Here is a 26,728-nt window from a genome sequence, read left to right as displayed (position 1 = left end):
CCCGCCGGCACCGCGGCGGTCCCGGGGGACGGGGTCTGCCGCCTGCGCCCTGAACAGCAGCAGTAACCCCAGAGCCGGTCCCGCCCGCCCGGCGGGGCGCCTCCTGCAGCGGGTCCCCGTTCCCCTTCCCCGCAGCCCCCCGGCCTGCCTGGAAAGCCGCCCTGGAGGCTCCGGCAGCGGGGAGAGCGTTTGACGTGTTGGGGTTTGTTTCCCTCCCATCGCTGCTCGTTTTCCCCGTGKTCTGGAAAGCAGAAGGCTCTCGCGCAGCCGCAGCGGTGGCTGGTGGCAGCCGGGGCCGGCCCGGGGGCGGCGGGAAGGGCCCTGGCGAGGCCCGGGCCCGGCGAGGGCCGCGCGGCTGGAGCCGCCTGCCAGGAACCTGCCCGCGAGCGCAGAGCAGGCCCGCACCTCCGTCCCTCTCGGGAATGAGGGCTCACAGCGACCGGGATGAGGGCTCATGAGGAGGRTGGTGGGCAGGACACGGCCGCTCTTCCACGCTGCCACAAACCTCCTCGCGGGAGGTGTCCCGTGGGCCACACGGACACTGTCACCCGTGCAGTAAGTGCCCATGCACCTCACAAGTGCTCTCGTTATAAAACATTGTTTTTTTTGTCTCTTCGATGAATCTATATGACATGACTGCAGCATCTTCTAAAGTGTATCCGTGACTGGAGGTCTCTTCAAGCAGAGTTGCCGACGTGTTTGCTGCCGGGAGGAGGGAAGTCACTGCGAGTGATGCAGACYGGGAGCCCTGTGGATGAAGTTGGGGTACGTGTGTGACAGTCACCTGTACAAATCTAACTCAGACTTTGTAGGGTCGGCATGGACGATCCATAGTAATCATCAGAGGCCAGTGACTTTTATCCAGTGCARTTTAAAAGTTCTGGGATGCTACGTGATTTGTACTTTGGTTTGGTAATTATTTCTGGCCTAGTCTGTAATTGGTGCTGAGTTTGCTGCTTTAAAGCTGTTCTTCTCCCTGGAGGGGTTTGCTCTTCTCTTGCTCTAGTAGAACATGTTTGCTTTACTTGACTGAGCAGATCACRTTTCTCTACTTAAACCCCCGACTGTTGTGAAAACTAACCTGGAAAAGATGACTTTTCTCTTCAGAATAACAGGTACTTTCTGAAATGACATTTACTTGCATCCTAGAGAACTTTTTTAAATTTACTTGCTGTGAGTGGCATGAGTTGTCTGCACTGAAAGGTTAATTATCTTTTAAGAAGTACAAAATCTCCTGAGTCTGGGGAAATATTATGCAAGTTTCCTCCATGCTTGACCCTTTTGTAAGTGGGATTGCAGGAAGGGGAAGAGCTTGATCCACTGCTGCCGCAGCAGGTGAGTGCCCAGTGAGTTCCTTGCCGTGCCGCATGGTGCGTTGGATCAAAACAGAGCAGCCYCCTTTCGGGAAGACAGCCACGAAGGGGACACTGCGTCTCAATCACAGCACAATTTGGAGGCTGTTTGGCCGTGATTGATTGCGACCTATGATTAGGGCTTCAGAAATGTCTGCTCGGCAAAAAGGAAACCTTTCAGCTGTAAAGGATCTGAAAAGGCAAAGGAAAACAACAGTCAAAGCTAATTGCTGTGTTTGGTTTCTAAAATGACCAGACATGGTCTGACTTCATTGTTCCATGAAAGATGTAAACACGGTGAACAGCAAATCTGATCCGTTGCTAGAATTTTTCCCAGAGGAACTGACATCTTGTGAGGTTACTGTAGTTAGAAATGTTGCGGTTCAGTGTCTTACAGATGGAAAATGAGCTAATCCTTCCATCGCAGTGATATTTATATGGTTTCAGTTCAGTGGTTTGTGCAGGTGGATTTTTGCTTCCCTCTTTTCTTTCCAGCAGTTCCAGCTGATCAACAACGACAACTTGTCTTTTAGGTTTAGCTGCAGTTTGGCCTCAACCACTTGCTGCAGAAGTTCCCCTGGTTCAGCTGGGTGATCAGAGGAAATCTCTAAATCTCTGTTGTGGCTTTGGGAGAAGAGGAAGGCGAGTGCCCYGTGAAGGTGAGTTATGCTGAGAAGAGAGTTTGGTGACTGGATTGCATTGTGCATAGAAGTATATACCATAAAATAAAATTTTATGAGACGTGGGGCTTTTCTGTAGACTCTGCAGCTTCCGTGCCGCTTTGGGTACGTTGTGTGTGGATTTTTACTATTTCTTTTCTTTTTTTTCTTCATGAAGTTTCTCCCTGGTGGCCTCTCGTGGTGAGGCCTGCTGTGGCTGAGCAGAAAGCTGATGCCAGCWACTGTATCAGGTGCACGCAGCGTGTGTTAATAATGCAGTGACACGCGACTCTGTTGCTGCACATTTCACTGCGAGGTGCTTGGATGCTTTAAACTCACTGGTCAGTTGTCTTGTGCCTCCTGTGAAAGGGAGACAAAATGCCTGCTGCTAGAGGAGGGTAAAATCATCCAAAAAGGTGCGCTGTCGTTTTCTGTCTGTCTTAATTAAGCTGCTTTCCAGCCTTCTTTGTTGTTCAGAACTCGGACTGTTTCACATGCTGTTAGCATGTACTTTGGCAGCTGCGGGCAATGGGATTTCCTGCAATGTTTGAATCTTTGCCATTGCCCTCTCTGATCATTGTTCTGGCTCCCCATATGCTCTGGCAGGAGAGCAAAGGGCATTATTCAGATGCTGAAAGAAAACAGAAAGGAATTGCTTTAAAGGCATTGAGGGYTCTTTGTAAGCAATGACTCCTAAGGTCAGTACTGCGAAAGAAGGAGAATTRCTGGGGCTGACAGTATAATTACCACTGATTTTTATTGTTCTTGTCCCAGTCTAAATGATGGTGGTGTGATTTATAATATGTCGTAAAAATAGGCCTTCAGCACAATGTTAAAGCTGGTGTCAGCTTTGAGCCAAGGGGAGTAGAAGTTGTGTGCTGGCTTGGGGAATTGCTGTGGGTGCTGGAAGCGCTCAGCTCTGTCCTAGACATTCTCCAGCTTTGTGCTCCAGTGTGATTCTTTGGAGAGGCTCGTTGGGGCTGTCCTGCCCTGTCCTGTCACGGTCTGTGTTGCAGAGCAGGAGTTTCCACAGTGCTCAAGAAGGTCCATCCCTCCCCACCAGTGCGGACAGGTAGGTGAGAGCAGCAGGAGCCGCCTGGCTCGTCACAAGAGAAGTCCTGGGCTGCTTGTGTAGCCCATTCCTGCCTTCGCCTTCTCCCACTGCAGTGGTGAAGCCTCCCATTGCTGACTTCAGAGAGTTATTTGCTTAGCCTGTGACTGGGGACTTAAACCTTGAACCTGCTCGAGGACTTGGAGCTCCTCCTCATGGCTGTCCTACATAGAGCTGCCCCACTGGCTCCTCACTGTAATAAAGAAACAGCAGCCAGTGGTGGGGTCTGGGTGGGAAGGCTGGATGCACAGTCATTTTTCCTGCCGTCTTTTACATTTGGAATCTGCCACTGACTCTTCTTGTCAAGTCTCTTTAAAGCTTTGCATTTGGTTTTGAAATAGCCACGCTCATGGGATTGTCCCTCTGGTTGCTGCTAGATTGGTGTGAAGGGCAGATGAGGTCTTTGGAGTGCAGCTCTCTGGAAGAAGATACAGCTCCTACATTATTGATTTAATTGAACTCACATGGCGTTGTGCAGCTTGAGTTAAATGGGCTGGAGTGAGATCTTGTACACGATGTACTGCTGTAGAAGAAATGACAGTATTCTTAGTCTGGAGTAAGTGCTTCATAAATACAGCTTTGCTAGTCCAATAAATGATGTCGTTAGCTAGGTGTCCCATCACTCAACCTTCTGCATTGCTGTAGTTTTGTTGTCCTTTTGTGATTTGCACCTAGAAGGGGCCTCTGCAGCCCTTCCCTGCAATGGGAATGGATTGCTCTCAAAGCACAAGCAATTGCTCCTTTCTTGGGGGCTGAATGAAGCCTTGCTGGTCTCTCCTTTTCTCTCACTGAACTTGGCTGGCGGGTGCAAAATGGAGCTCACATGTGAGCCAGCCCCACATAAGGGGCTTTCTAGGAGTTGCCATTTGCAGCTTGGTTCTTTTTTGGGACTCTGTGTTGTAGGACCAGGCACAGTGCCCAGCACTGCACTTGTTGAATCCCTAAAGAGCAGGGACATGAGACCTTAGGTTGCGTGGCTGCCTAGAGGAACCTGGCCTGCCAAGAGTGACTCTCAGGTCTCGTTTTGCTGAACCTGTAAAGGAGCTTTTGCATCAAACACAACATGTAACGAGCACCGTTGTTATTGAACTCAAAAGCACCACTTCTTTCTCTTGTATGTTGGTGGCTGAGTTAAAAGTTGCTTTCTGCAGGGGAAGCAAATTGTTCGGGCAGATAACCTGGGCGTGTGACTGTTAGGGCACAGTCATGGAAAATTGGCTTGGTCGTCATGTTTATTTGCTCTGATATAACTTTTTATGACACACTGTCATGCAGCTTTTCCCAAGGCTGCTGGAATGTGTTATTCTTTATTTCCTCCCTGCCCCCTCCCCCCCCCTTTTTTTTTAAAAGATCACTATTAGAGGCCTAAAAACTAAATATAAACTTGATTTTTATAATTATTATGGAGTTAAGTTGTAGACTTCTGTCTCTGTGTGCTTTTTTTTTTTTTTTTTTTTTTTTTTTTTTTCTTCTCAGAACAAACCAACAACGAAACAGCCTGCTGTTATTCTAGCTGTAACTCAAGGGATTCTCACAGGGCTTCTCTGTTACTTCAAAATCATCCTTGTGAGTGCCAGGAGCAGTTTTTGGTTTGGAGTTTTTCTGGGGGGCTATTGACTGCTGAAGGGTTTGGGGCTGTGCACTCTGCAATAGGAAGCTCTTGGAGAAGGGCATCCCTGCATGTAGCTTCTGCACTTTGCTGCAGCCCTCAGGAGTGGGAGAGAGGAGCCTGGCCTTTCCTGTCAGAAAGCTGATAATCACAAAAGCTGAAGAAAAATGATTTCATTATTTGGAGGAAGGGGGGAATTGGCCTCCCCAGGTGCCATTTCAGTAATTATAGATAATGGCTTCTAGCAGGGGAAGCTAAAATAGCAATTATTAGCTCTTCTTCCAGTCTGATGAAATCAAACTTGTCCAATTTTAGTCTCAACTCGTGTCCTCTTTTTACCCCCGGAGGTAAGTGGTCATGCTCTTGCCTTCTTTGGGACTGAGTTACAAAATAATATCAAATGGTTTCTTATCTGAGATGGGAGTGTTTTGTTCCTAAACAGAATGCTTTGGTGTTTCGCTCTTTTTCCCTTCCCGCGGGGAAGCTCCTGTGTTCATTACGCTGGGGAATGGCTTTGTGTTARAATATGAAAGTCAGATGTTTCCTTTCTCTTATCTAGGCAGAAATCAGGCTGAAATATGCTGGAAGTGGCAAGGAGTCTTTTCATCAAAATGAGCTTTTGGTATCTCTTTCATGAGACCCCYGCAGACCACATCAGACTCTTAGGCATAAAGATCTTGAGGGTTTTGTAGCTTTCTTTGTCCTTGCTCCAGGCTTAGCAGTGCTGATCTCCTCCTCCTCCAAAGCACTAGTGGCATTTCTGCATCCTACAGGCTTTTCCCTTGCTCCGTGCGGGAGACCTCCAGCACCAGAATCACTTTGTATGCAGCTGTATCACAATGCACTGATGTGCTTACCTACTCTTAAAGGTCCCCGGCTTCAATATCAGGTAGTCAGAGAATATTTTGTCATTTTTACTCTATTCCAAAATCAGTTTTAAGTACTCTTTCTGTTGTAGGTGAAGGAGAGGAGAAGGCTGCTCCAATACTGATGACTGAGCTGTGATGGACAGCAAAGACACAGAAGCCGAGATCCACCCTCTGAAGCATGAGGATGTCAAAGCTCAAGAGAACCATGAAAACTCTGTTGAGAGAAGAGTTGGCAGCAAGCAGTCATCACAGCTGTCCCGGCTGTCCCGGTGGCGCACGGCTGCCTTCTTCATCTCATTATTTCTGTGTCTGATAATTGTGTTTGCTTTCTCTTTTGTCATTCCTTGCCCCGAGAGGCCTGTTTCTGAACGAACCTGGTTCCGAAACTATGATGACGCAGGTGAGCTTGGTGTAACAGAAGAGACACTTACTGACAGTCCTTTCTTTTGTGCTAGAAATTTGGATTGTGGAACTCTCCATAAAAGTGTGCTGGAGTCAGGCCTGCAGGGATGGTGCCCTTGGGAGTAAGAACTGTGAATGCCTGACCTGGATATGCAGTGGCCCATCATAATTGAAGTGGCTTTCCAGGAGGTGTTTACAGGATATAACAGAGAAGTTAGATGCTGCTCTTGAAGCTCTAACAAGGTAGCAGCCTGGCCTCATTTGGAAGGTTATCTGAAAATAAACCTTTATTGAAGTTTTGGTCCATAAAATGTTCCCTTGAAGTTTGAGCTCAGGTGTGGGAACAGTTAGGTGCACTTCCTCTGTCAGTATGACTTTCTGCCCTATCTGTGAGCAAGGATGAAGAGAAAATTTATCTTTCTTTTTTAATGAATTGTGAAAATTTGTGGTTGATTTAATCAACTCTATAACCTGGTTACTGATCCTTGGTGGCTTTGCGTTCACTTCTGTGAATGCTTTTCTGTAATCTCCTGTGCAGTGGTTGTGCTTTGTAAATCTGCTGCGAATACAGACCTAGTGCTCACCAACAGGGACTGAGCTCGGTGCTTTAATGCCTAAATCTGAAGGACTGTTGCTTTGAATGAAAGGAGTTTGGTTTCAGCTGGGAGTGAGAAAGATGTTTTATCTGGAGCTCAATGTTCTGTGGGCTATTTATATTTGGGGAATAACAACCCCACGTCAAGACCAGAGTTCTTTGTTTGACATTTTTCAAATTCTGGATGCTTGGTTGTATGGGAAGACAAATCCTCCAGGGGATGGCAACTGAGGGAAAGCCTTGGGCATTAACTTCTGTTCCTTAGTACTCATGTAGATGCAGTTTTTTGAACAGAAGCCAGTTTGTCCTGATGAAGCACTGTTGCTGAGGGAGGCGTGAGTAGGTCTCTAGGAATTTGTGTTTTGCTCCAGTTAGGCCTGTTGTTGATTCGGGCAGTTGTTACAAGTGTCTAGCTTGTGATCTCTTTTACAGTTGCCTACCCATTTCTGGCTATAGAAGATGTGAACAAGGATAAAGTGCAAGATGTCATCTTTGTTTTCAAAGCAAGCAATGGCAGCAGCAGCTTCAACAGATCCTGTTTGGATGAAGGTAACTGATTCAGAAATAAAAGGCCTTGTGGCAAGGGCTCTTCTTTCTCTTTCAGTTTTGATAAGTGAGACTTTTGATAAGTGAGTAGCAAATGTCTTGAGTTAGATACTCGTGTGTGACTGTTGCACTTCATTTTGTTTCTCCTTTGTACTGCAGAGCTCGAGGCGCTGTGTGCTTCTGCCAGAGGAGAAATGGGGATAAGGGGAAAGACAGTGGGAATGGGAGAGAAAAGCAGATTAGCTGTGTGGGGAGAGGAAGAAGATGACAAGTCCCAGTGCTGAGGTGGTGCAGGGCACTGAAGGTGGTTGTAGCACTCCCTTTGACATGTGTTCTCTGCAGGTCTGCCTTCTCCGTGTGCCTTCGTCGCTGCCGTGTCTGGCACGAATGGCAGCGTTCTCTGGGAAAGGGCTGCTGCCGAGGACGTCGAATGGGTGGAGTGTGGCATCAACCAGCTTGGTGGGGCTCAGGCCCCGAGCTGCCTCATTGTGGGGAAGCCCGTGGCTCTTACTGCCATTGACCAGCAGACAGGTGAGTGGGGAGCAGGATCCTGCTCACATTCGGGGGCTGATGCTACTTGCTTTCCTCACTTGGTGCCCTTGAGACTTTTGAGGCTGGGAATGCCAGCATGAGATGCTGGTACATGAGTGATGTGCACAGGGCTTGAAAAACTTGCCAGAACCATTGGTGGGCCTTTGAGAAGTGCCTGTTCTCTCAGCCTGCCTCTCGGGATGGACTCTTGTGGTGTTTTGTGCCCGTTACACTATTGTAAGAACAACTTCAGCATCTTTTGAAATAGAAGCAGTCGCTAGCTGTGAATGATACTCTAYACACTTACAGTTTAAAAAGAAACCTAAAGTGCTTCTCAGTCATTTTTGCATGTGTAAATGCTAGGAATGCCTGCGACAGCAAGAGCAATGGAAGTTCCAGGGATATAAGATCCGTAAATCATTAAGGAGAGCACTTGGGATAAGTTTGTACTTAAATCACCAGCACCGATTCCAAAAACTTTTCCTTCACTAGTCCAGGATTTTTCATGGTTCCTCTGGAAAGCGTTTTTCGTGTCTGTGTCTGCAGATAGGAAGATTCTTCCTCATCTTGCCTAGAGGAGGGGGTAAAGAGTACTTGAATTCTCTATGTATTTCATCTTTTACACCTTGAACTTTCTTCTCTGAGAGAGACACTGATTTTAGGGGTCACCTGTGCAAAGGCACAGTGTGCATTATTCCTTGGAAACATGCCTAAGATCCCATCTTCTGTGCCTGATATTGCACCCCCTCTTTTCCAGAAACTGTGGGAGAGGTAGCAAGATGTACAGCTTTAATGAACGAGAGAAAAAAGCTGTTCCTGTTGCTTTTTATTTCCCCTATAGATGGAACGAGAACAGATGAACACATAAGCATGCACATGCACAGATAGAGCTAGAACGCTTCTATATTTTAGCACAATTTCTCCTCCTCAGCAGGCTTCCCAACAGGCTATTTATAGRCTTTTAATGGAATAGTTGCTTTTAGGTCAAAACATAGCTACATATCTTTGGCTTAACAGCCACGTTTCTAAAGATGGCCGTAAAGAAATAGCACAAGCATATGGAGAAAGAATCAGGCTAAGCCACGAGTCATAGGAGCAGTGTGGTAAGAAAGCGCTCCATAAATAAGTTAAAAGCAAAAGATTAAAAACTGCTTCAGACAGAAAAGGGAATAACCCAGGAGTAGACTTATTTGATACCTTTTTGTTACGGCTTAAAGTAGGCTAAAAGAGGTTTCTTAGTGCACTTGAGCTGAGTGTTAGGAGGGCAGATCACAATAAAATCTCCATTCTGTTAGATGTATTTAAGGTGACACAGTCTGAATTTTACCACATTGTGCTGAGAACAGTAGCCAGAACAATCTTTAACTGTTAATGATTCACTGTCTTGGAAAACTGGTGAGATTCCAGGGATCTTATCCTGCTTAGCCTTTACCTGTGGAAAGACTGAAGGAAGCAGATTATCATCTGAAAGTGTCTGGCAGGTATTTTTAATCTTCACTGGTAAAATTAGTGCTTTTCTATCAGTTCAGGTTGTGTTAAACTTTGCTTGCTTTATTGGCAGAATAACTAGCCTGAGAAAACAAGAGAGCAACTGCAGGTATTGTGTTCTCCTGTTTGTGCAGGATATTTAACATTCCTGCGTGTTTATCCTAAAAGCAAACCGGGACACGAAAGCTTAAGATGAGCAGCTGCAGGTCACAGCAGAGGTCCGTGTAGCTCAGTTTTTCATCTCTGCTCTCGCCAGAAGCAGAGTCCCGAGGAAGAGCACAGGAACAAGTGTGTTGTGACACTTTTTCTTGACAGCTTGTCCTCAGCAGCCTGTCCTGTGAGTCCTGTGAGCAGGTCAGATCTCATTTGTCTTGTAAGGAGTGGAGGAGATGGGGAACCATCTTGGTCGATGTGTAGAACTGCTCTGCAAGCAGTCGCTAGCTAAACCTGGGACTGCTCAGCATGAAGAATGTGACAGGGAGAGAGAAGTCCTCAGAATTGTGAGTGATAGGAAAAGAGGAGCAGGGAATGATTTACTATTTCAGTTCTTAGCTGCCTGGTGCTTTTGTAAAGGGATAGGTTCCGAGAAAGCAAAAAGGGGAGTACTTCACATCCACTGTATTCTGGAGTTTACGTGCAACTAGTTAAACAAATGTGCAAGGACTTGGGAGGAGAGTCAAACACGACCGAATGCTGAAGTTCTGCTTGTGCCTCAGGTGGCCCGTGGGCTGCCCATGGCTGCGCAGTGGGAAAGCAGAGTATTTGTGTGTGCTTCTGGAACAGCACAAGCCTGAGGCGAGCAATCTTGCATCCTCTGCAGCTGCTTGAAGGAGGAGCTGGACGCAGGCATCTAAGCCTCAGGTTTTATTATTCCTTCCAGAGCAAACAACCCCTCCCCTTCACTCCAAGTTAGATTTCCTGTCTAGGTTCATGCCTACTTTTCATCTTGGCTAATGGTGTCCTGATTTTGCTGTAGTCTTGGGCTCTAGGAAGCATGGTAGCACTCTCAGTATCTGACAGCATAGTCACATCTACTGTTAGCAGAGCAGGGTGGGCCTGGAAACAGTCCTCATGGAGCACAAACTACTAGGAATATGAAAGCTTATTAAGTCCTATGTTTTGTTTAGAATCTGTCTCACTGATACCTGCTTCTATTAGATCAGACTTCCCTTTGAAACAATAAGAAACTCTTCCAAAAACTGTTCACTGTCAGACCAACAAAGAAGACAACCATGTGCATTTAAAAATGCATTTCATTGATTTTTATTCTACAGCTTTGGACTGCGTGGAAGCCAAGATGTAATTATTTAAAACTTATGTTCTCTCCTTTGTCTGCTASTTGTTTTGCAGGGATGAGCTTCTTTGCCTTCCCATTATTTCCTAGGGGCACTCTTCTATTTTACATCTGTTGTCATAGTAACAAATCCAAGTACTTTTTCAGTGTTTCAGTGAAAGCTTGGGGGGAATCCTACTGGAAATGCAACCTGTCTTAAATTATTGCAGGCAGCATCGAAATTCCTTGGCATGTGCTACAGCTCCCTTCCTGACAAAGAACAGATGTTGCTTTGGGTTCCTGGAATGATGATTGCAGTGTGTTGATACTGCTTAAAGGGCAGGGTAACCATTTCCTCCCGGAGCACCTAGTTAAGGACTTTAAGTCGTCCTTAAAAAGAAAAACCCTGATAAACCGCCCCTGTCCTGCCCCCAGCAAATTCCACTGCATGTGGCCAGTGATTGGAAAACCTCCAGCAGCCCAGGGTGGATTTTATCCAAGGAAAGCTGCTCGGATTGCCTTGGAGTCATTGAAAAGATCCCTTCCCCTAATTAAAAAGAAAATCCTGCTATCAGAATTTACCAAGAAAGAAAGAAAAAAAGACTGGAGAGGTTGTTTAAATTCCCTTCTGGCCCTTCTTCAAAGGGAGAACATTGGGGTTACAACTGCATAGTGAGCGACCATGTCAGCTGGGAAGAGCTGCAGGAGTCAAGTTCCAGGAAAACATTTTCTCTGGAGGAGCCGGAATACTCGGATTAGAGTTCAGCTTTTTTGTGGTCCTCAAGGGCTCTCCACACAAATTTCATCACACAGTTTCAATTTTTTCAGATCACAAAGAAACTGATCTGCTGTGAACATGCTGTGAAYGTGCTGGGGAGCTTGAAAGCTACAGCCAGGAGAGGCAAGATGTTTTGGTGGCCTGCTGATTGAGTTTTGCCTAGGGTGTGTTTTTGCAGGCAACTGGGATTATTTTCCAGTATCAGCTGAAATCCTAGATATTGGAACTTAGTTGAAATGCAGAAATACAACAAAACACCCCATGTCAGGTATAAATTTGATTTGTTGCTAAAGGGCTATGAATGACTGGCTCCTGCAAAGTACTTTGAGGAAAGGTACATTTAAAAACCGTTCACCATGACGTGCATGTTAGTGAATGTTTCCCAATAACAATGTCTTCTAGGGGAAGTTCAATGGAGACAGTCCAGTGACTTTGGAGCTAATTATACTGTGCTGACTCCCTTGTCAGTGATTCCAGATGTGGATAGTGATGGTGTTCAGGACCTGATAATCTTTATTGCGACAGAAAATAAGGTATGTCACTCTCAACCTGTGATAAAGCCTCTGCCTAGACTACAAGGCATAACATTGACTCCACTGTTGACATCTCGGAGGAACTGCCCACAAGCCTCTGAGTTTGGGGTGCCCTCTTTCCCAGCCTGTGCTTCTCACTCCGTGCTCGAAGGCTGCGTGTGGAACGAGTCCAGGAAAGRTGAGAAATGGAAGTGAACAAACCCTGGCGGGTTTGACTCCCAGATCAAAGGGTAGGGACTTAAACTTATAAAGGGCTGTCAGCCAGCACTTCTGTACAATATCGGCCTTTTTGATGCCTTTCTAATCGGAGGCTGTGCTCTGCTCTGCCCCCTTCTCTTCCTGGTGCCACTGTGCTGGTTAATTCTAACTAGGGCTCATTTAGTGATGGGGTTGTTATCTCTGTTGCATAATGCTTATCACATTTCTCAGAGGGGAAGAGTTGTGCAGCTCACAGTGTGTTTATACGAATAATTCTGCGTTTGTGTAAGTCAGTGTCTTCTGCATGTGCAGTCTGTCCTGTGTAAAGCATGCAGAGATTTTGCTTCCCTGCCGGTCGGATCAGAGGAGTGGGTGCCCTGTGGTCTCATGCCAGAGCTCCCTGTAAGCAGATTCAGTTTTGCTGCCCGAGGCAGTATCGTTGCCAGAGTCATCAGAAATTCTGCCCTCTTTTATTCCTACGTTTCTCCTTTGTTTTCTTCCCTTGTTGCTTTTTTCTACTTGTCATCCCAGTTATCTCAGGATTTCTCAACTTTATTTTTTTCCTTAGGCAGTCAAGAAGTGTTTGAATGCARCTTCTATTCTGCAAAGCTGCTTAACAGTTTGTTTCCCATTTAACTTTTCTAGCTCTCTTGGTATGAAACCCTCCCCTCTCCTGCTCCTCCCTCCCTCCTTCCCAGGGGACTTGGCAAGAGCTCTGTCAACTTTAAAACTACGCCTTTATTTATTTATTTTTATWGAGGAAGAAGACARGATGTGCACTGCTCAAGTAGAGCTTTGCAGCCTGGAAAAAGGCAGTCTTGTTGCAAAGGAGGTTTAGTACTTAAGTAAATTAATTCTGTTGCTAACGAGGGCTCGGGTTGAACATTAATTCTTCTGATTAGATTATGTTGCTGTTTCCTGAACAGGCAGAGCTTTGGGCAGTCCGTGGGGAGGGGTCTGTGAGCTCGGATAGCAGCAGGTGTAATCAGCTGTTTTTCTGCGAGTCTGGAGGACCTGCTGTGAACTTCAGCATAAATRCATCCAAAAAGAAAAAAGGTGTTTTATTTTCAGGCCACATTGCCTGTAGCAGCTCATAGAGTTATTAAAGAGTGCAGTGAGTAAGGTGGTTTTTTATTTGTGTGGTGTATTCCCATTTGTTATATGAATGTCATTGGCTGTCACTGACCTGGGGCCACTGCTGAAGTGCTGCTTGCATGGGAAGGGGAAGCTGCTGAGTACGAGGTGGGATCTTCTCCCAGTGCAGGAGACTGGAAGAGCTGCTGGACGTGGATGGGCTGCTGCCTCTCCAGCTGTGCCCTTCATTCTCCCCAGCTCAATCCCTTCTTCTCCCACCAGACTCTCCAGATTCACTTCAAGAACAGCGGATGTTCTTCTGTTGCCCAGTTTCTTCCTTGCAAGGAATAGGATAGGGCTTTGTTTCCTGCCTGGCTTGCCATCTCTGATGGATGCAGTTTGTTTGGTGTTTCTCTATAGCCCCGTGTGCGTTGCTCTCTCTAGATCATCATCGTTTCTCAACCATTTAAATCTGATCCTGGTTTTATGTCTTTGCTCTCCCAGCTGAAATGTTTTCAGTAGATTCTGTTGTGCTGGTACCTGCACAAAGAATATAAAGAAATCCACAGGCTTTCTGTTCTGCATGGGCTCCTGTTGGTGTCAGCAGGAGTAGAGTAGGGCCCTTAAAATATGTAGCAGAGCTCCTGTGTGCCTAGACCTTGGGTCCTCCCAACCCTTGCCAGGCTTGCGAGGAGGGAAGCAGAGCTGTGTTAACTGGCCTAGCAGCACAGAACTTTCTGCAGGCTATGCCAGGCACTAGGAAAAGCCAAATTTCCCCCTCTTTTGTCAGCTGCTTTGGTTCTGCCTCTCGGTCTTCTCCATCTCTGCCTTGGTTCAGTGGGCTGGAATTGATCTTCACTGTCCTTAGCTGTGATGGGACTTGCTGTCCCAGCCTGGATCTAGAGGCTGCCAGAGGTGGGAAATCTTGTCGCAAGTGGCTCTGCTGGAAGTGGCTTTCAAGCTTGCTTCCAAGCAGAAGTGTTCCCAGCAGAAGGATCCCGTACCTTGTGGCCGCTCCTCCCAGGACCAGGAGAGGTTTTGCCTCTTCAGCTTGTGCTGTTCCTGCTCAGTTGCTGTTCAGGACCAGCCACTCAGAACCTTTGGAAACCTCCTGAAGTTTGAGCAGTATCAGTAYGGTGCAACCTTAACACTTGTGTCTGCTTTTTTGTTTTGTCTTGTTTTTCTCCTCCTTCCTCCTGTGTAGATTAAGACATTCATCCATTCAGGAAAAAATGGTGAACAAATAGGATCTCCTGAAAGCCTGAATGTGGATGGGAACGCTCGTTACATCAGATTTGTTCCAAAGCCTGACTCCTACTACTTCCTTTTCTATACAGGTGGGAATCTGTTTGTGATTAAAATTCAGAAACTTTAATCAAAAGAATGATTATAACTGTGAAATTAGTCATTGCTAAGCAGTGGCCTGAAAGAATATTTTGCAGTTCTTGAAAAGTGTGTTGTGCTTTCAACTAGTAAAAGAGCTTTTCAAGGCCATGGGGAGGAGTCCTTCTTCTTAAATTCAGATTTCTTGCATAGTTAACAAGCAGTAAATAGTAGTTTTATTTGAAAGAAAAAATTGGAAATTTAAGATTTAAATAGTCGTTTAAATCACAAGTTATGGAACGTTCAAAAGGAAACTTGAGTCTCAAAATACAACTACAACTGTATGATATAAGCCCTAAAATTTCAGTTGCTGTGCCAGCTTCATTTCAGATGTGGTCTGGAAATTTGTAGAGTGCCAAGCAAGGGAACTTACCTACTTCCTTCTTGCTTTCTCTGCACAGCAAACTCTGTCTATGGTTACTCCCTGAAAAATCTCTACAGGGCAGCAACTGGGATGGAAATAAAGCTTCCCAAGCTTCAGCAAGAAGCTCAGTGGGAGAAGAGCATCGACCACACAACACACCACTTACCCCTCCCCAGGTAGGACATTATGTCTTCAGTTTTGGTGGGGAAGAGAGTGTTCCTGATGGAATGACTTGCTTTGACTTCACTCCTTCCTGGCTGTGTTGCTGTTGACCTAAGAGCACATTCAGGCCTCTGCAGGAGTGCTGATGTTGATGCCCTTGTCAGGGCCTCACAGAAAGCAGGCTGGGGTTTCTTACTTGCATACAGACCACCTTGGGTGATATGTCCTGTGTGCAACAACTGCAGGGCCTGATGCTTCACCTGCAGGCTGAGCTTGGCTTTTGTTATCTTGATCTCTGACATTTTACTACGTAGAACAAGCCAGCATCTCCAGCCAAGAAAACCAGTCGTTTCTTTGTTCTTTTTAGCTCTGGGGACATTCGTTACCTGGTAAGAATTCCTAGTGGGTCAGGAGAGAATATCTTGATCGTACAGTCAGAGATGACTATGCTGGTCAATGGAAAAAATCTTCAGAACTTGTGGACCCTCAACACGTCTGGTGTTATAAGGTAATGCTAGCTATTGTGGGAACAGTTTGGCATTTCATTTCCCCAGCAACATTGTTGTCGTAGATGAAATAATGCTGTAGTGTGTTGTCTCAGGATTGTGTTGTATATAATGTGTTGTAACAATATGGTATTGTAATGTTTCATCCAAAACATAAAAGCCTGTTCTGTGTTCATATCTGGATGGTGCCTTTTGCATTTTGTGGTGTCTGCGAGCAATTACCAGGTGCCACTTCAAAAGGGAGGAGCTCAAACTTKGAATCATTCCGTTTCCCGCACTATGTCTCTTATGACTGGGCTTGGATTTGGGAGCGATCCCAGGCTAAYCTATAACATTAGAGCAGTCAAGTCTCTTACTAGGGGAGTTGGTGGGAGGATACAGACTGCTCTAGAAGAACGGGGCACTTTCTCAGGGTGTGTTATGATCTGTCCATTCTCTTTTCTCCTAGTGAGCCGCTGCTCGGTTACTACAAACCTGATGTTCTTGGTATTGTCCTTGAGAGTGACATYGGACCCAACAGGAAGAAGGTTTGCAAGCTCTTCTGTTTAGCTTCCCTTTTCTCTGTCTAGTCCAAAAAGGCAGTGAGTTGAGGTGCAGCTGGTAGGATGTTCTATCTCTCCGGCTGATTGTAGCAGTTTTTGGCTGAGAAAGATCTTTTTCATCAGATTCTTGAAGACACTTTAATTCTTTTCTCAGCAAGTGGCTTCAAAGACAGAGCTTTGAACCCCTTGATACAGCCTGAAGAACTTGTGACTTTACTGACATGGCCTGTCTCAGGCCTAACACTTCTGTGATGCTCAGCTTCAAGCCTAGCCTTGTCTGACCACGTAGCAGATGCTTATTACCATAGCCATGTAGGGTAGGCAGCTGACCTGACCTCTTCCTTTGCTATAAGTTCCTTTTCTTTCTTCTCTTCTAGGTTATGATTGTTGAGGCTGGATCTGGAGCAATCCAATGGGACCTGAAGCTGAACTCRAGAGCTCATAGCCCAGAACCAGCCACACTTTCAACTGCTGATCACCGGTCCACCTTCCTCTTCTGGGGGGAATACCAGATACCAGGAAATGAAACGGTGAGTGCTGTTGAATGGCTGCTGTGTGACAGACCTTGCTGTGGAATAGGACAGATCTGCTCTCTTTTCTCTGTGTCTAGCACTCTCCAGAGCTCTGCAGGGCGTGGGGTCTGCATATGCTTCTGACTTAGGAGCAGACTGACCTGTGTGCATGGTCTGGCCATACAGCATCCTCAGGATGTCTTTGGCTGTTGGACATTCCCAGCTTTTCTTGTCCTTAGCCCAGGTCTGGGGAGGACAAGGAGTTACCAGCCCGATGAGCAAAGTCACTGGGTTGCCCAGGAGCCCTGCCTTGGCACAGCGTGTGGGCAGCTTTGGGTTGTTACCTCTGACATTGCTACTCTTTGGCCTGGAGCCTTCAGCAGCAGCACTGCACACGATGGTCCCTCAGTGGGTGTCCTCCCGCAGCCTTGTGAACATCCTCCCTGTGCTCCAGGGCAGGATCTGGTGGCTTTGATTGCTCAGCTGGGGTGAGGGCAGCCAGTGACAGTTTGTGTCTGTGAGGATGCCTGAGCACCAAGCGAGTTTGCTGTGCCTTCCTTGCTAGCTCAGCCAGCCCCAAGGCAAAATTTGTCTCCTGCACGTAGCAGACAGGCCTGCCGTGTGTGGGAAGCAGGGTAGAGAGGAGTACCAGCCAGGAAACAGGATCCCAGCACTGGTGCTCATGGCATCGGAGGGRATGAGTTCGCCAGGCAGGGATTAGTGTCACTGAGTGCAGCTGGGCAGGGGGGGAAGCAATAGGTGAGCCTGGTGCTGTTGTTTGGAGTACGTGTGGGCCTGTGTCCTGATACTGTCCTGTTGGTTACAGAGCTCCAAAGCTGCTCTCCAGAAGCTCTATCTCTTCCATCCTTCCTACACTAACGTGCTCCTGGAGCTCCGCAATAGCACAGACCAAATAATTGCGTTTGACGGTAAGTCCTCTCCTCCTGGCTCTTCAGCAGGGAAGTGTTGCTGGAGAGTGGCCTTCTGGTATCTCCTGGTCCCTGAACTTTGTGGGTGCGTGTCGGGCCCTGTAACCAGCCCCAGCGTATGGGGACCTTTGCTTGGGCTGGGCAGGGTGCCCACCCAGCACTAACCCTGTGCTCTGTGTTACAGCCGCGCTGTTCGAGCGGAGCCGTCACGCCTGCTACGTGCTCTTGAGGGGGCCTCAACCCGGCCAGGAGCCAGGCTTCGTGTCTCTCATGAAGCGGAAGCTGAAGGAGGATGTCTCCGAGAGCAGGGTGATCTGGCTGAGCCAGGTGGCTGTGGACAGCGAGCAGTATGTCCGGGAGCGCCTCTACAGGATGCGATTCCACAGCCGGGACTGAGCGTGACGGGGGAGCAGGAGAGGCTGCCCCGGCCCAGCATCCTCCCAGTTGCCTCTCTCCTGCAGCAGCACATTTACCAAACCCACATCATGGTTTCAGATGAGAAGCTGCCTTTCTTGACCCACAAACCAAAGCGTGGCTGGTAGGAAAGCGCCCCTGGTGTCTGGGCACACCCAGGCTGGGGGAGCTGCTGCCAGAGCACCTGTCCTCGGAGCTGATGGGACTCCATCAGTGTTTGGCCACCACTGAAGTGTTGTCAGTTCAGGGAGGAAGACTTTCCTCTCAGTCTTCCCTGCCCACAGAGCCAGGCTGACCCAGCCTGGATCTGGAGGGAAACACTTGCTGGGGAGGCCTGAACTGCTCTTCTTGGGTGCTTGTGTGAGGAGAAGTGGGGCTCTGATGCCTGCTGTTAGGTTACCTTCCTAGTCAGCTTTMCTGACTGCTGGATGGGTGCCTGGCCGCAGGTTGATTTGCAGTTGCCCTTTGCGGGGTTTGGTAGCAGTGGAGTGTATGTTGTGAAAGACCCCAGCCATGATTGACAATTCAGCTCGGTGTTACCTGAGCCAGCAGGGCATTAAAGTGTCATTCTACTTAGAAAATGACCTTTTTTTCCTCAAGAACAGCCCCACGTTCCTCACTCTGCTGTCACGCAAGCTTACCTGTGCCTGACTTCAGTGCTGCTGACTTCATGGTCAAATTTTGCAGCTTTGGCAACTYGGAGGGAGCTGGAATCCCACCTAGTTAATGCATCAGCACCTACCCCTGCCCCGGGTGGTTCTAGGTGATGTAAAGCCGTCATGAGCTTACTCTGCCTTGATCCCATTGGTATAGACACTTTCCTGCTGGTTTCAAGGTGTGGGGGCTCTAGGATGCTTTTTTTTTTCTTTTTATGCAAAGTCCAAATGCACTTCAGCTTCACAAACAGCATGAAGAACCTGGCAAACAGCTTCAATAGGCTGTTTGGTCCTGGAAGCTGCTGTCCACACACCAGCTGTCCTGATCCCAGCCCCTGTGATCCCAGCCCCTGTGATCCCAACCCCTGTGATCTCAGCCCCTCTGATCCCAGTTCCTGCTCATTCACTCTTGGAGTGTCATGTTGGCTGGCGAGCAGAAAGCAGATGGGAAACAGTTGGCTTAACCTGATGGAGTCTGCACCCTAAAAAAAATCCTCTCAGGTTTTGCTGCTGCTGCTGGAGAGGATTTAGGCAGTGCCTTTCTCCCTTGTGGTATCTGAAATCAGGGCATGTGTAAAAATACTGTAAGATAAGAACCTTGTGTAGGGCTCTGCACGTCCAGACCCTGGTTCCTCTGCTGTGGCGTCTACTGAGTTTTGCCCTGCTGCTGGGCAGCCCCTGGCYCGGGGGCGGTTGTAGCCTCGGTCTGTGCTCAAAATCCGGTGGCAAACTGGGCTGCAGCATCAGCCGCCGGCCCCTGGCTGCAGTCTCGGGTCTTTCTAGACCCCCTCCTGCTTCCAGGTGCTTGGGTAGTTGCCTGAATAATGCGCTTGCAGCCGCGGCCTCCTCTAGCCTGTAGCTCTCCATTGAGGCAGAGCCGTGTCCCCATTCCCATCGCCTCCACGGAGCTGTGTGGAGCGGTGGTGTGGGGTGTCCAGGCTGTGCCAGGAAGCTGGGAAAGGCTCCCTGGAGAGCCCTGTATGAACACTCTGTGTTTAAAACAAAGGTTTCCCCGCTGCTSCTCTTCGCAGATTCTCCTTGCAGCGCGTTTCGGGATGGGGCCGGCAGCCCTGCTGCATCCCCAGTGGCCTGTTTGCTCAGCATGATAAGGGGCTGAATCCAGGTGGCCCCGCAAGTCCCCGGCGGGACGAGCGGCACAGCCAGGCRGCTGGAAACGCTCCCGGGGGGCAGCAGGGGGGATGCTCTGGCCTTGCACGTTAACCTGAGCTGCTGTTGGTGCAGGTTACATCCCTCCACAATTCCCATCGCAGGGCACAGCTTGCCTGGCCTGTACCCATACCATAACTACACTGTCCCAGCTTCTCCTCCTCAGGTTGCGCCCAGGACCTGACCCTTTCTGCTGGGTACCTTGACTGTCCCTTCAGGAGAGCTGGATTCATTGCTTTGCTTTGTGGGGGGGCTTTTCTGGCTTTAAATTGTTCCTTAATGTTTCTACATAGTTGGGATACCCAAATCTCCCTGCGGCAGCTCAATTACAAACGTCAGTGCCAAATCAGCGCCCTCTTTTTAACAGAGCAAGTCCTTTTTCCTTCCTAATTCCCTGTGTAATTTTTTTTTTGCAGTATTTAATGAATGACAGTGCCTTGATTCAGTAACTCAGCTGGGTGATGATGGCATATATCACTGTGGTATGTACTGGTGTGTTTTTTTTAACACTAAGACTGTTTGGTTTGGTTCTTTAACTTATTGCAAATTGTGCTATAYAGGACTTGGTCTAACCATAATGGTTTCAATAAAAATCCTCTTTTGCATTGTTTGTAAATGGTGCCCTGCTTTTGCTGTAGCTGCTGAGCAAGAATTTGGGGGAATTTGTGGCAGCCCTTCTCATTCCCAAAGGTAGGTATCCAAGTGTCCTGGTAATGCTTCCCTTACCCCTTAGGTCTTAGGAAAACAAGCGTTTGCCTGTCCTCATCGTGCTGGAAATGATGGAGATGGGATGTTCAGCATGGGGAGAGTGGGGCTCACCCTGGCCAAGGCTTCAGCTGGGAAGCCCCAAGGCACCGCAGCGCAGGGCACAGGCAGCGAGATGGGAGCTCCCTGAGGAAGCCGCAGTCGGGTAACGCAGCYGGGCCAGCTCATCCGCTCCTCCTGCCTGCAGTGCAGTGACCTGGTTTTGCACCCAGGATTCCTGCTGCAACCCAGCAGCTTAAAAATTCTCCCTCGGGAGCTCGGATTTGGCTCAAGCCGGAGGGAGCGGCACGACACGCACTGTCTGCCGCGGAGCAGGGCCATCTGCTGCTGCGCGGGGCTGCCAGCCCGCGGCTCCGTCCCTGGCGCCGCGCGCCTGCCCCGGTGCCGCTGCGCCCGGACACGGGCGGGACGGTGCTCCCATGTGTGCCGAGGGCCGAGGCAGCTCTGTTTGTGGGAGCGATAACTGCCCGCTCTGTGCCCCACTCGGGCTGCAGACCCGAGGGTCTCTCAGAATCACAGAATGGTTGAGGCTGGAAGGGACCTCTAGAGATCCTCTAGTCCAATCTCCTGCTCCAGGAGGGACAACCAGAGCACAGGGTGCCATCCAAATGGGTTTGGAAGAGAAACCCATCCCCAGAGAAGGAGCCTCCACAGCCTCCCCGGGCAGCCTGTTCCAGGCCTCTGTCACCCTCACAGTGAGAAGTTCCTCCTCACATGGAGATGGACCTGCCTGTGTTTCAGCTTTTACCCATTGCCCCTTGTCCTATCACTGGCCACCACTGAGAAGAGTTTGGCCCTTTCCTCCCTACATTCACCCTTCATGTATTTATTAATCAGATCCCCTCTCGACCTTCTCTTCTCTAGGCTCAACATGCGCAGCTCGCTTGTGCTTTCCTCATAGGAGAGATGCTCCAGTCCCTTCACCATCTTGGTTGCCCAAGTTCCTCTCGGTTTGGTTGTGGTCCGTGCAGGGCCTGGGGGTGGCGGCGGTGGGAGATGCGCCTGTGCCCTGGGCAGGGCCCTGCTCCTCTGCTCCCTGGGCAGCCCGGCTGGCACCGCTGCAGAGGTGAGAGCTGCCAAGAGCCACCCTGCTGCTTATGTAATGGCGAGCGCTAATCCCCATGCAGCTGGGCTCCGGCTCCGGGGGATAATCCCACCGGAGCAGCTCGCTCTGCGCGGCTTAGGGCGACGCGAGCAGGGAAAGCAGCTCAGCCGCCCGCGTGCCACTGCCAGCCCCGCTGCCCATCCACCCACTGTCCCGGGGGCTCCTCGGTGCCCCGCTGACCAAAGGAGCCTTGGTGCCCTGCGAGGGCGGGCGCGGGGCTGTGCTGCTGCCGGGGCCCTGCTCTGTGCCCCATGTCCCTCCCCCSGGGACGGCACCCCGGGCTGCTCCCTCGCTTGGCGCTGCAGGGAGCTGAGGSCCCCCCCAGCCTCGGCTGCCCCCGCCCACGCTGCCGCGGCCTCCGCGGGGCCCCCAAACCACACGAGGCGCCGCTCGGTCCGCCGGGCTCTTTATTGTCTCCGTGTGCCGGGATGGGGGCGCCGGGGCGGCCCCGCGCCCGGCTGCGGGCGCCAGGCCGGCCTCCCGCGCGGCTGCTGGGGGCAAATGGCTTCTCTCCTCTAGTGCTACTGCGGGCAGGGCCTGGGGAYGGGCGGTACGTGCTGGGGCCGAGGCCGAGGGGACGAGCACAGCGCTGGCCGCCGGGCGCCGCTGCTCCCTCCGCTCGCCTGGCCCGGGCAGAGGGACCTGTTGGGTGCCACCCGAGGAAGGTGCCACCATCAGCTGCTCCCCGGGGCCTCGCTGGCAGCAGCCCCTAGCCCTCCTCCTCGGGGACGGGGGCGGCCGCGGGGCCCCGGCTCCTCTCCTCCRCCTTGGCCTCGGCGTCGCCCGCGGGCGGCAGCAGGGCCGGGCTGGGGCTGGAGTGTCGCTGCTTGCGCATGAAGGGGAAAACGCTGCGGCRGCAGCCAGGTCAGCGCCCGCCGCGCTGGCACCGGCCCTTCGCTGACGCCCGGCCCTTCGCTCACCGCTTTTTGGTCTCRGGGGGGATGACGGCTTCGGCCAGGAGGTTCCTGTAGAGCTCRGACTTGAGGAAGCGCGGGTAGGAGTCCTGGGCGAGCAGAGCGTCAGGACACGGTGTGGCCTGGCCCCGCCGCGGTGCCCGGCCCGTGCCCACCTTCTTCATCAACATGTAGATGTGCATCTGCGCGTCATCCATCACGTAGCGGTGGGGCGTCTTGATGCCCTCCAGCGTCCGCTCCATGGTCTTGCTGTCGATGTTCACCCAGCGGGTGGCTCCRGGAGCCAGGAACTGCCTGGGGATTGGGACCTGGTGCTGACGGCACCCGGGCGGGCATCCCCCCGGGGGCTGTGGCACCCCCAGCCCTGTGCGCTGCCCCACTCACTGGTAGATGTCGTTGACGATGTCGGCGATGCGGGACTGCTCGCCRTAGCGCAGCCCCTCGCACGCCTCCCAGAAGCTCAGGTTCTCGGCTGGGGAGAGACATGCGGGCTGGGACTGGACCAGTGACCGGATTGGCATGGCCAGGGAGAACATGCCAAGGAAAGCATGGCCAGGAGGTGGATGCATCAGGGATGGCACGGATGGGGAGGGTGACAGAGCCCTGGCACAGGCTGCCCAGGAAGGTTGTGGAGTCTCCTTCTCTGCAGGTCATCAAAACCCCTTGGATGCAGCCCTGTGCTCTGGGAAACCCTGCGTGTGCGGGGGGGTTGGACTAGATGATCTCTAGAGGTCCCTTCCAACCTTAAGGATTCTATGACGCACCAGGGATGGCATGGCCAGAGGCAGGGACACGCCAGGGTTGGCATGGCTGGGAGGGGACGCACCAGGTTGCTGGGAGGGGATGTGCCAGGGATGGCATGAATGGGAGAAGGGATGCAACAACCGGGAGAGGATGCAACAGGATTGGCATGGCCAGGGAGGGGGATGCACTAGTGATGGCATGGATGGGGAGAGGGATGCACCAGGGTTGGCATGGCCGGAGGGGATGCGCCGGGRTGCCTCACCGCTGAACTCCTTCTTGAGGAAGTCGAGGAGCTGCGCGCGGCCCAGCGGGTCGGTGAGGAGCTCACTGAAGCCGAAGGCCCAGCGCTCCACACGCAGCTTGGTGGGGGTGGCGACCCTGCGGGCAGGCGCGGCGCTCASAGCGGCCCCGCGGCCGCTGCCCCCCGGCACCGCGGCGCTTACGTGGCCGTGTTCATGGCCCAGTACGTGGTGTCGTCCGTGATCCAGGGGTTGCTGGGCAGGCAGCCGGACATGATGGGGTCGTGGGGCACGTACTGCTCGTTGAACTTGAGGTACCTGCAGGGAGAGGCCTTGGCCCAGGGCCCCGCACCAGGGCACTCGTCCCGCCCCATCACCCGCCCAGCTCACCCCTCGAGGCAGATGGACGACTTCACCCTGGTCCTGGCCATGGCTTTCCTGCAGTACTCGATCTGCAGCCACCCGGGGGCATCAGTGCCCCAGGGGCAGCCTGGCCCCCCCGGCAGCTGCTGCCCCCAGCCCCGCTCACCTCCCKCTTGTAGTAATCCATGTTCTTGGCCTGGAGGGGATGGATGGTGCTGGGTGAGCACTGAGCTGCCGTGGGAAAGGAGCTGGGCACCTGGCCAGAGCAGGACCTTGGCCCAGCCCAGCCCCGTGTCCCTGCTGTGCCTCCCCTTGCCCCCAGCCCCAGCACCGTGCTGGCCTGGGTTGGTGACACTTACATGGGCAACAGATGTGGGCATGGAAAAGGGAAGAGAAAAATGTGTCAGTTAGTAAGGAGCCGGTTGGACAGATGGAGGGGGCACCCAGCAGGCAGCATTAGTGGTGCCACGGCACCGAGAAACAGTGGGGATTAGCAGCACGGATGGCAGCGAGCACGCAGGCCCCTGTGGGGACATGTGGATGCTGGCAGAGCTGGGTGCGTGCTGCCCTGCGACATGCCTAGCACCATGCCCTGCTGCCCTGCGACACACTGTGCTGTGCAGCACCATGCCATTCTATGCCACGCCGCCCGTGCCGTGCTGTGCAACCCCGCGCCGTCTCGCAGCCCCACTCACCAGCTGCACCCGGCTGGTGTGGCCGTTCCTGCGCTCCGGGCCCTGCTCCAGCACGTTGGGGGCTCCCGGCTGCAAGGAGAGCAAGCGCCGCAGGGCTGGCGGCCCCCGCCGGCCACCCGGCCTCCCCTCACCGCCCGCCGAGGGCAGTGCATCCCGCCCCGTCCCCCCCCGGTGCCACGCAAAGCCCTGTCCTCACCGGGGGCCGGTTCACGAGCCAGTACGCCTGCTCCTGGCAGTCGATGACGATGCGGTCGCCCTTCCGCCGCTGCTTGGCCGCCCTGCGCACGCGGAGGCCKCAGGGCTCGAGGCGCTGGCACCCAGCGCCCTGCCCGCCGCTGCCGCCCTTGCCCGGCCGCGCTCACCGCAGCTGCTCCCGGGCCTGCATGACCACGAAGTCCCACGTGTGGTTGATCCTCTTGTGCAGCAGGTTGTAGTTGTCCTGGGGGCGGCGGCGTTGCTGAGCGCGGCTCGGCACGCGCAGCAGCTCCAGCACCTAGTGCCCCTGGCCTGGGTGGGCTGAGACCACCCACAGCTCATTACACATAATAGCTGGGCCAGCGCTCACCTTCTCATGCTCAATCAGGTCGCCCTGCTTGCGGATGTTCTTCTTGGCCAGGTAAATGGCTGCAGAAGGAGCAGCAGGGTGGCAGCGGGGACACCGGGGCCGGGCACACTGCAGTGTCCCGACCAGGGTCGTACGTACCATAGTCCAGCTCCGTGGCGGGCCACTTGGTACTGGTCCAGAAATAGGGGGTCTGTGGGGAGGGGGAAACACGGATGGGCTACACTGGCCCTGGAGGGGCTGCTCGTGGTGGGCGCCGGCCCCAGCCCCGCACCTGGAAGCGATAGGGCGACTCGTCGGCRCGGAGCACGAGGCTGCGGGGGTCCTTGAGCGGGTAGATGTAGCCGTGCTTCACCAGCAGGTTGCCCAGGTGCAGCGCCTCTGCGCACAGGGGCAGGCGATGGGGGCGGCTGCGGCCCCCCCCTCGGCTGTCCCCATGCCCCGGTGCCGCCCGCCGCCGCTCACCCTCCTCGGAGATGCCGTACTTCTGGATGAGCCACTCCACCACGTCGTTCCCTGGGGGATGAGGGCAGTGTCACCAGGAGGGACGGGGTCTGCTGGATATGCTGGGTACAGGTGGGCTCCTGGGGCAAGGGGTTTTGGCAGGGGGGACACGCTGGGGTGGCATCATGTGCCAGCAGGGTGAGCGCCCGTGCCAGCACGGTGAGCGCCCACACCAGCCCGCCCCGCTTGGCCGATGCATTATTGATGCCAGCCGCATTTGCGAGCGCACACGAGTGCGGCGAGGCGGGCGCCGCGGGGCTGGGTCCTGGGTGCACCCGTGCTGCAGAGCTGGGCATACACGGGCCCTGCCCAGCACCAGGGCTGTGCACAGGGCTCCCTGGGACAGAGCAGCCCRTCCTCGAGGCATCCTGCCCCACTCAGGGGTATGGCAGGTGCCTGGCCAGGGCGCTCACAAGCAGCTCGGTACTAAGTCCTCATGCCCGTTCTGTGCACGGGGCTCCTCTATGGCGTGTCAGGGCGGCAAGGGGGATCAGGGTGCGGCGGCAGGAGAGACCCACCTGTCATGGCGTGCGGGATGACGGTGATGAGCAAGCGCTGGTTCCTCATCTTGATGCCCATGTCCGGGTCCTGCATGCTGACGATCATCCGCTCCATCTGCCGGGCAAGCCCCGGCCGAGCTCAGCTCAGTGCCCAGGGCAGCCTGGCACCCCACAGCTACTCGGGACACAGGCTGGCAGCACATGGAGCACCCTGTCCTGGCTCTGGGGAGCACCCGGGTGTGACAGCGAGGCGTGGGGACCTCGCTGGGACAGGGAGTCCCAATGCGGGGAACCAACATCCCTGGCAGCGCTTCAGGCTGAGGAGCAGTGGGYGAGCAAGTGACAGGGGTCCCTGCCCCGTGCGGTGCCACCCGCAGTCATGACGATGCCCGCGTGATGCCCGGTGCCCTGTGATGCTCCCGGGCGATCGGGTGCCCCCCGGGTCTCCGCGGAGCCTAGGGCGGCTCCAGCGCCTGGTGTCCCCGGGTGCCGGCGCATCCGCAGCGCCCGGCGGTGCCGATACCCGCCCCGGCGGTGCCGATACCCGCCCCGGCGGTGCCGATACTCGCCCCGGCGGTGCCGATACCCGCCCCGGCGGTGCCCGGCGGTGCCCCGTTCCCCGCGGCTCCGGCTCCGCTCACCTTGCGCAGACAGGGCATCTGGAGGCGGGGGTGCCCGCGGGGG

The 26,728-nt window shown here is 52.5% G+C and overlaps 2 protein-coding genes across 3 annotated transcripts; one reads left to right on the top strand and one right to left on the bottom strand.

The window, feature by feature from the left end:
• The first annotated feature begins 611 nt into the window (after positions 1–611).
• Positions 612–20,220, top strand: FAM234A (family with sequence similarity 234 member A). Of its 2 annotated transcripts, XM_026049032.1 has the most exons (14): positions 612–765; positions 1,886–2,011; positions 4,599–4,688; positions 5,690–6,000; positions 7,030–7,146; positions 7,486–7,674; positions 11,616–11,746; positions 14,223–14,355; positions 14,803–14,941; positions 15,295–15,435; positions 15,882–15,960; positions 16,353–16,505; positions 17,314–17,416; positions 17,601–20,220. In XM_026049032.1, the coding sequence occupies exons 4-14, from the start codon at positions 5,736–5,738 to the stop codon at positions 17,810–17,812; spliced, it is 1,662 nt and encodes a 553-aa protein (XP_025904817.1). In that variant the 5' UTR covers positions 612–765; positions 1,886–2,011; positions 4,599–4,688; positions 5,690–5,735; the 3' UTR covers positions 17,813–20,220. The 2 variants fall into 2 exon arrangements, with proteins under 2 accessions (XP_025904817.1, XP_025904816.1); XM_026049031.1 differs by lacking the exon at positions 4,599–4,688.
• Positions 20,221–22,439: 2,219 nt separating this feature from the next.
• RGS11 (regulator of G protein signaling 11) lies at positions 22,440–26,714 on the bottom strand. The gene is made up of 16 exons (XM_026048955.1): positions 26,686–26,714; positions 26,063–26,159; positions 25,506–25,556; positions 25,315–25,421; positions 25,182–25,233; positions 25,044–25,102; positions 24,841–24,917; positions 24,675–24,756; positions 24,479–24,547; positions 23,950–23,973; positions 23,811–23,872; positions 23,625–23,738; positions 23,444–23,559; positions 22,822–22,909; positions 22,593–22,731; positions 22,440–22,526 (listed from the first exon to the last, which is right to left on the bottom strand). Exons 1-16 carry the CDS (start codon positions 26,701–26,703, stop codon positions 22,440–22,442), a joined length of 1,242 nt encoding a protein of 413 aa, XP_025904740.1. The 5' UTR covers positions 26,704–26,714.
• Between the last annotated feature and the right edge of the window lie 14 nt (positions 26,715–26,728).

Source organism: Nothoprocta perdicaria, unplaced genomic scaffold (assembly GCF_003342845.1).
Source record: "Nothoprocta perdicaria isolate Ctin4 unplaced genomic scaffold, notPer1 scaffold_59, whole genome shotgun sequence".
Classification (NCBI taxonomy): domain Eukaryota; kingdom Metazoa; phylum Chordata; class Aves; order Tinamiformes; family Tinamidae; genus Nothoprocta; species Nothoprocta perdicaria.
This window is presented reverse-complemented; position numbering and strand designations above follow the sequence as displayed.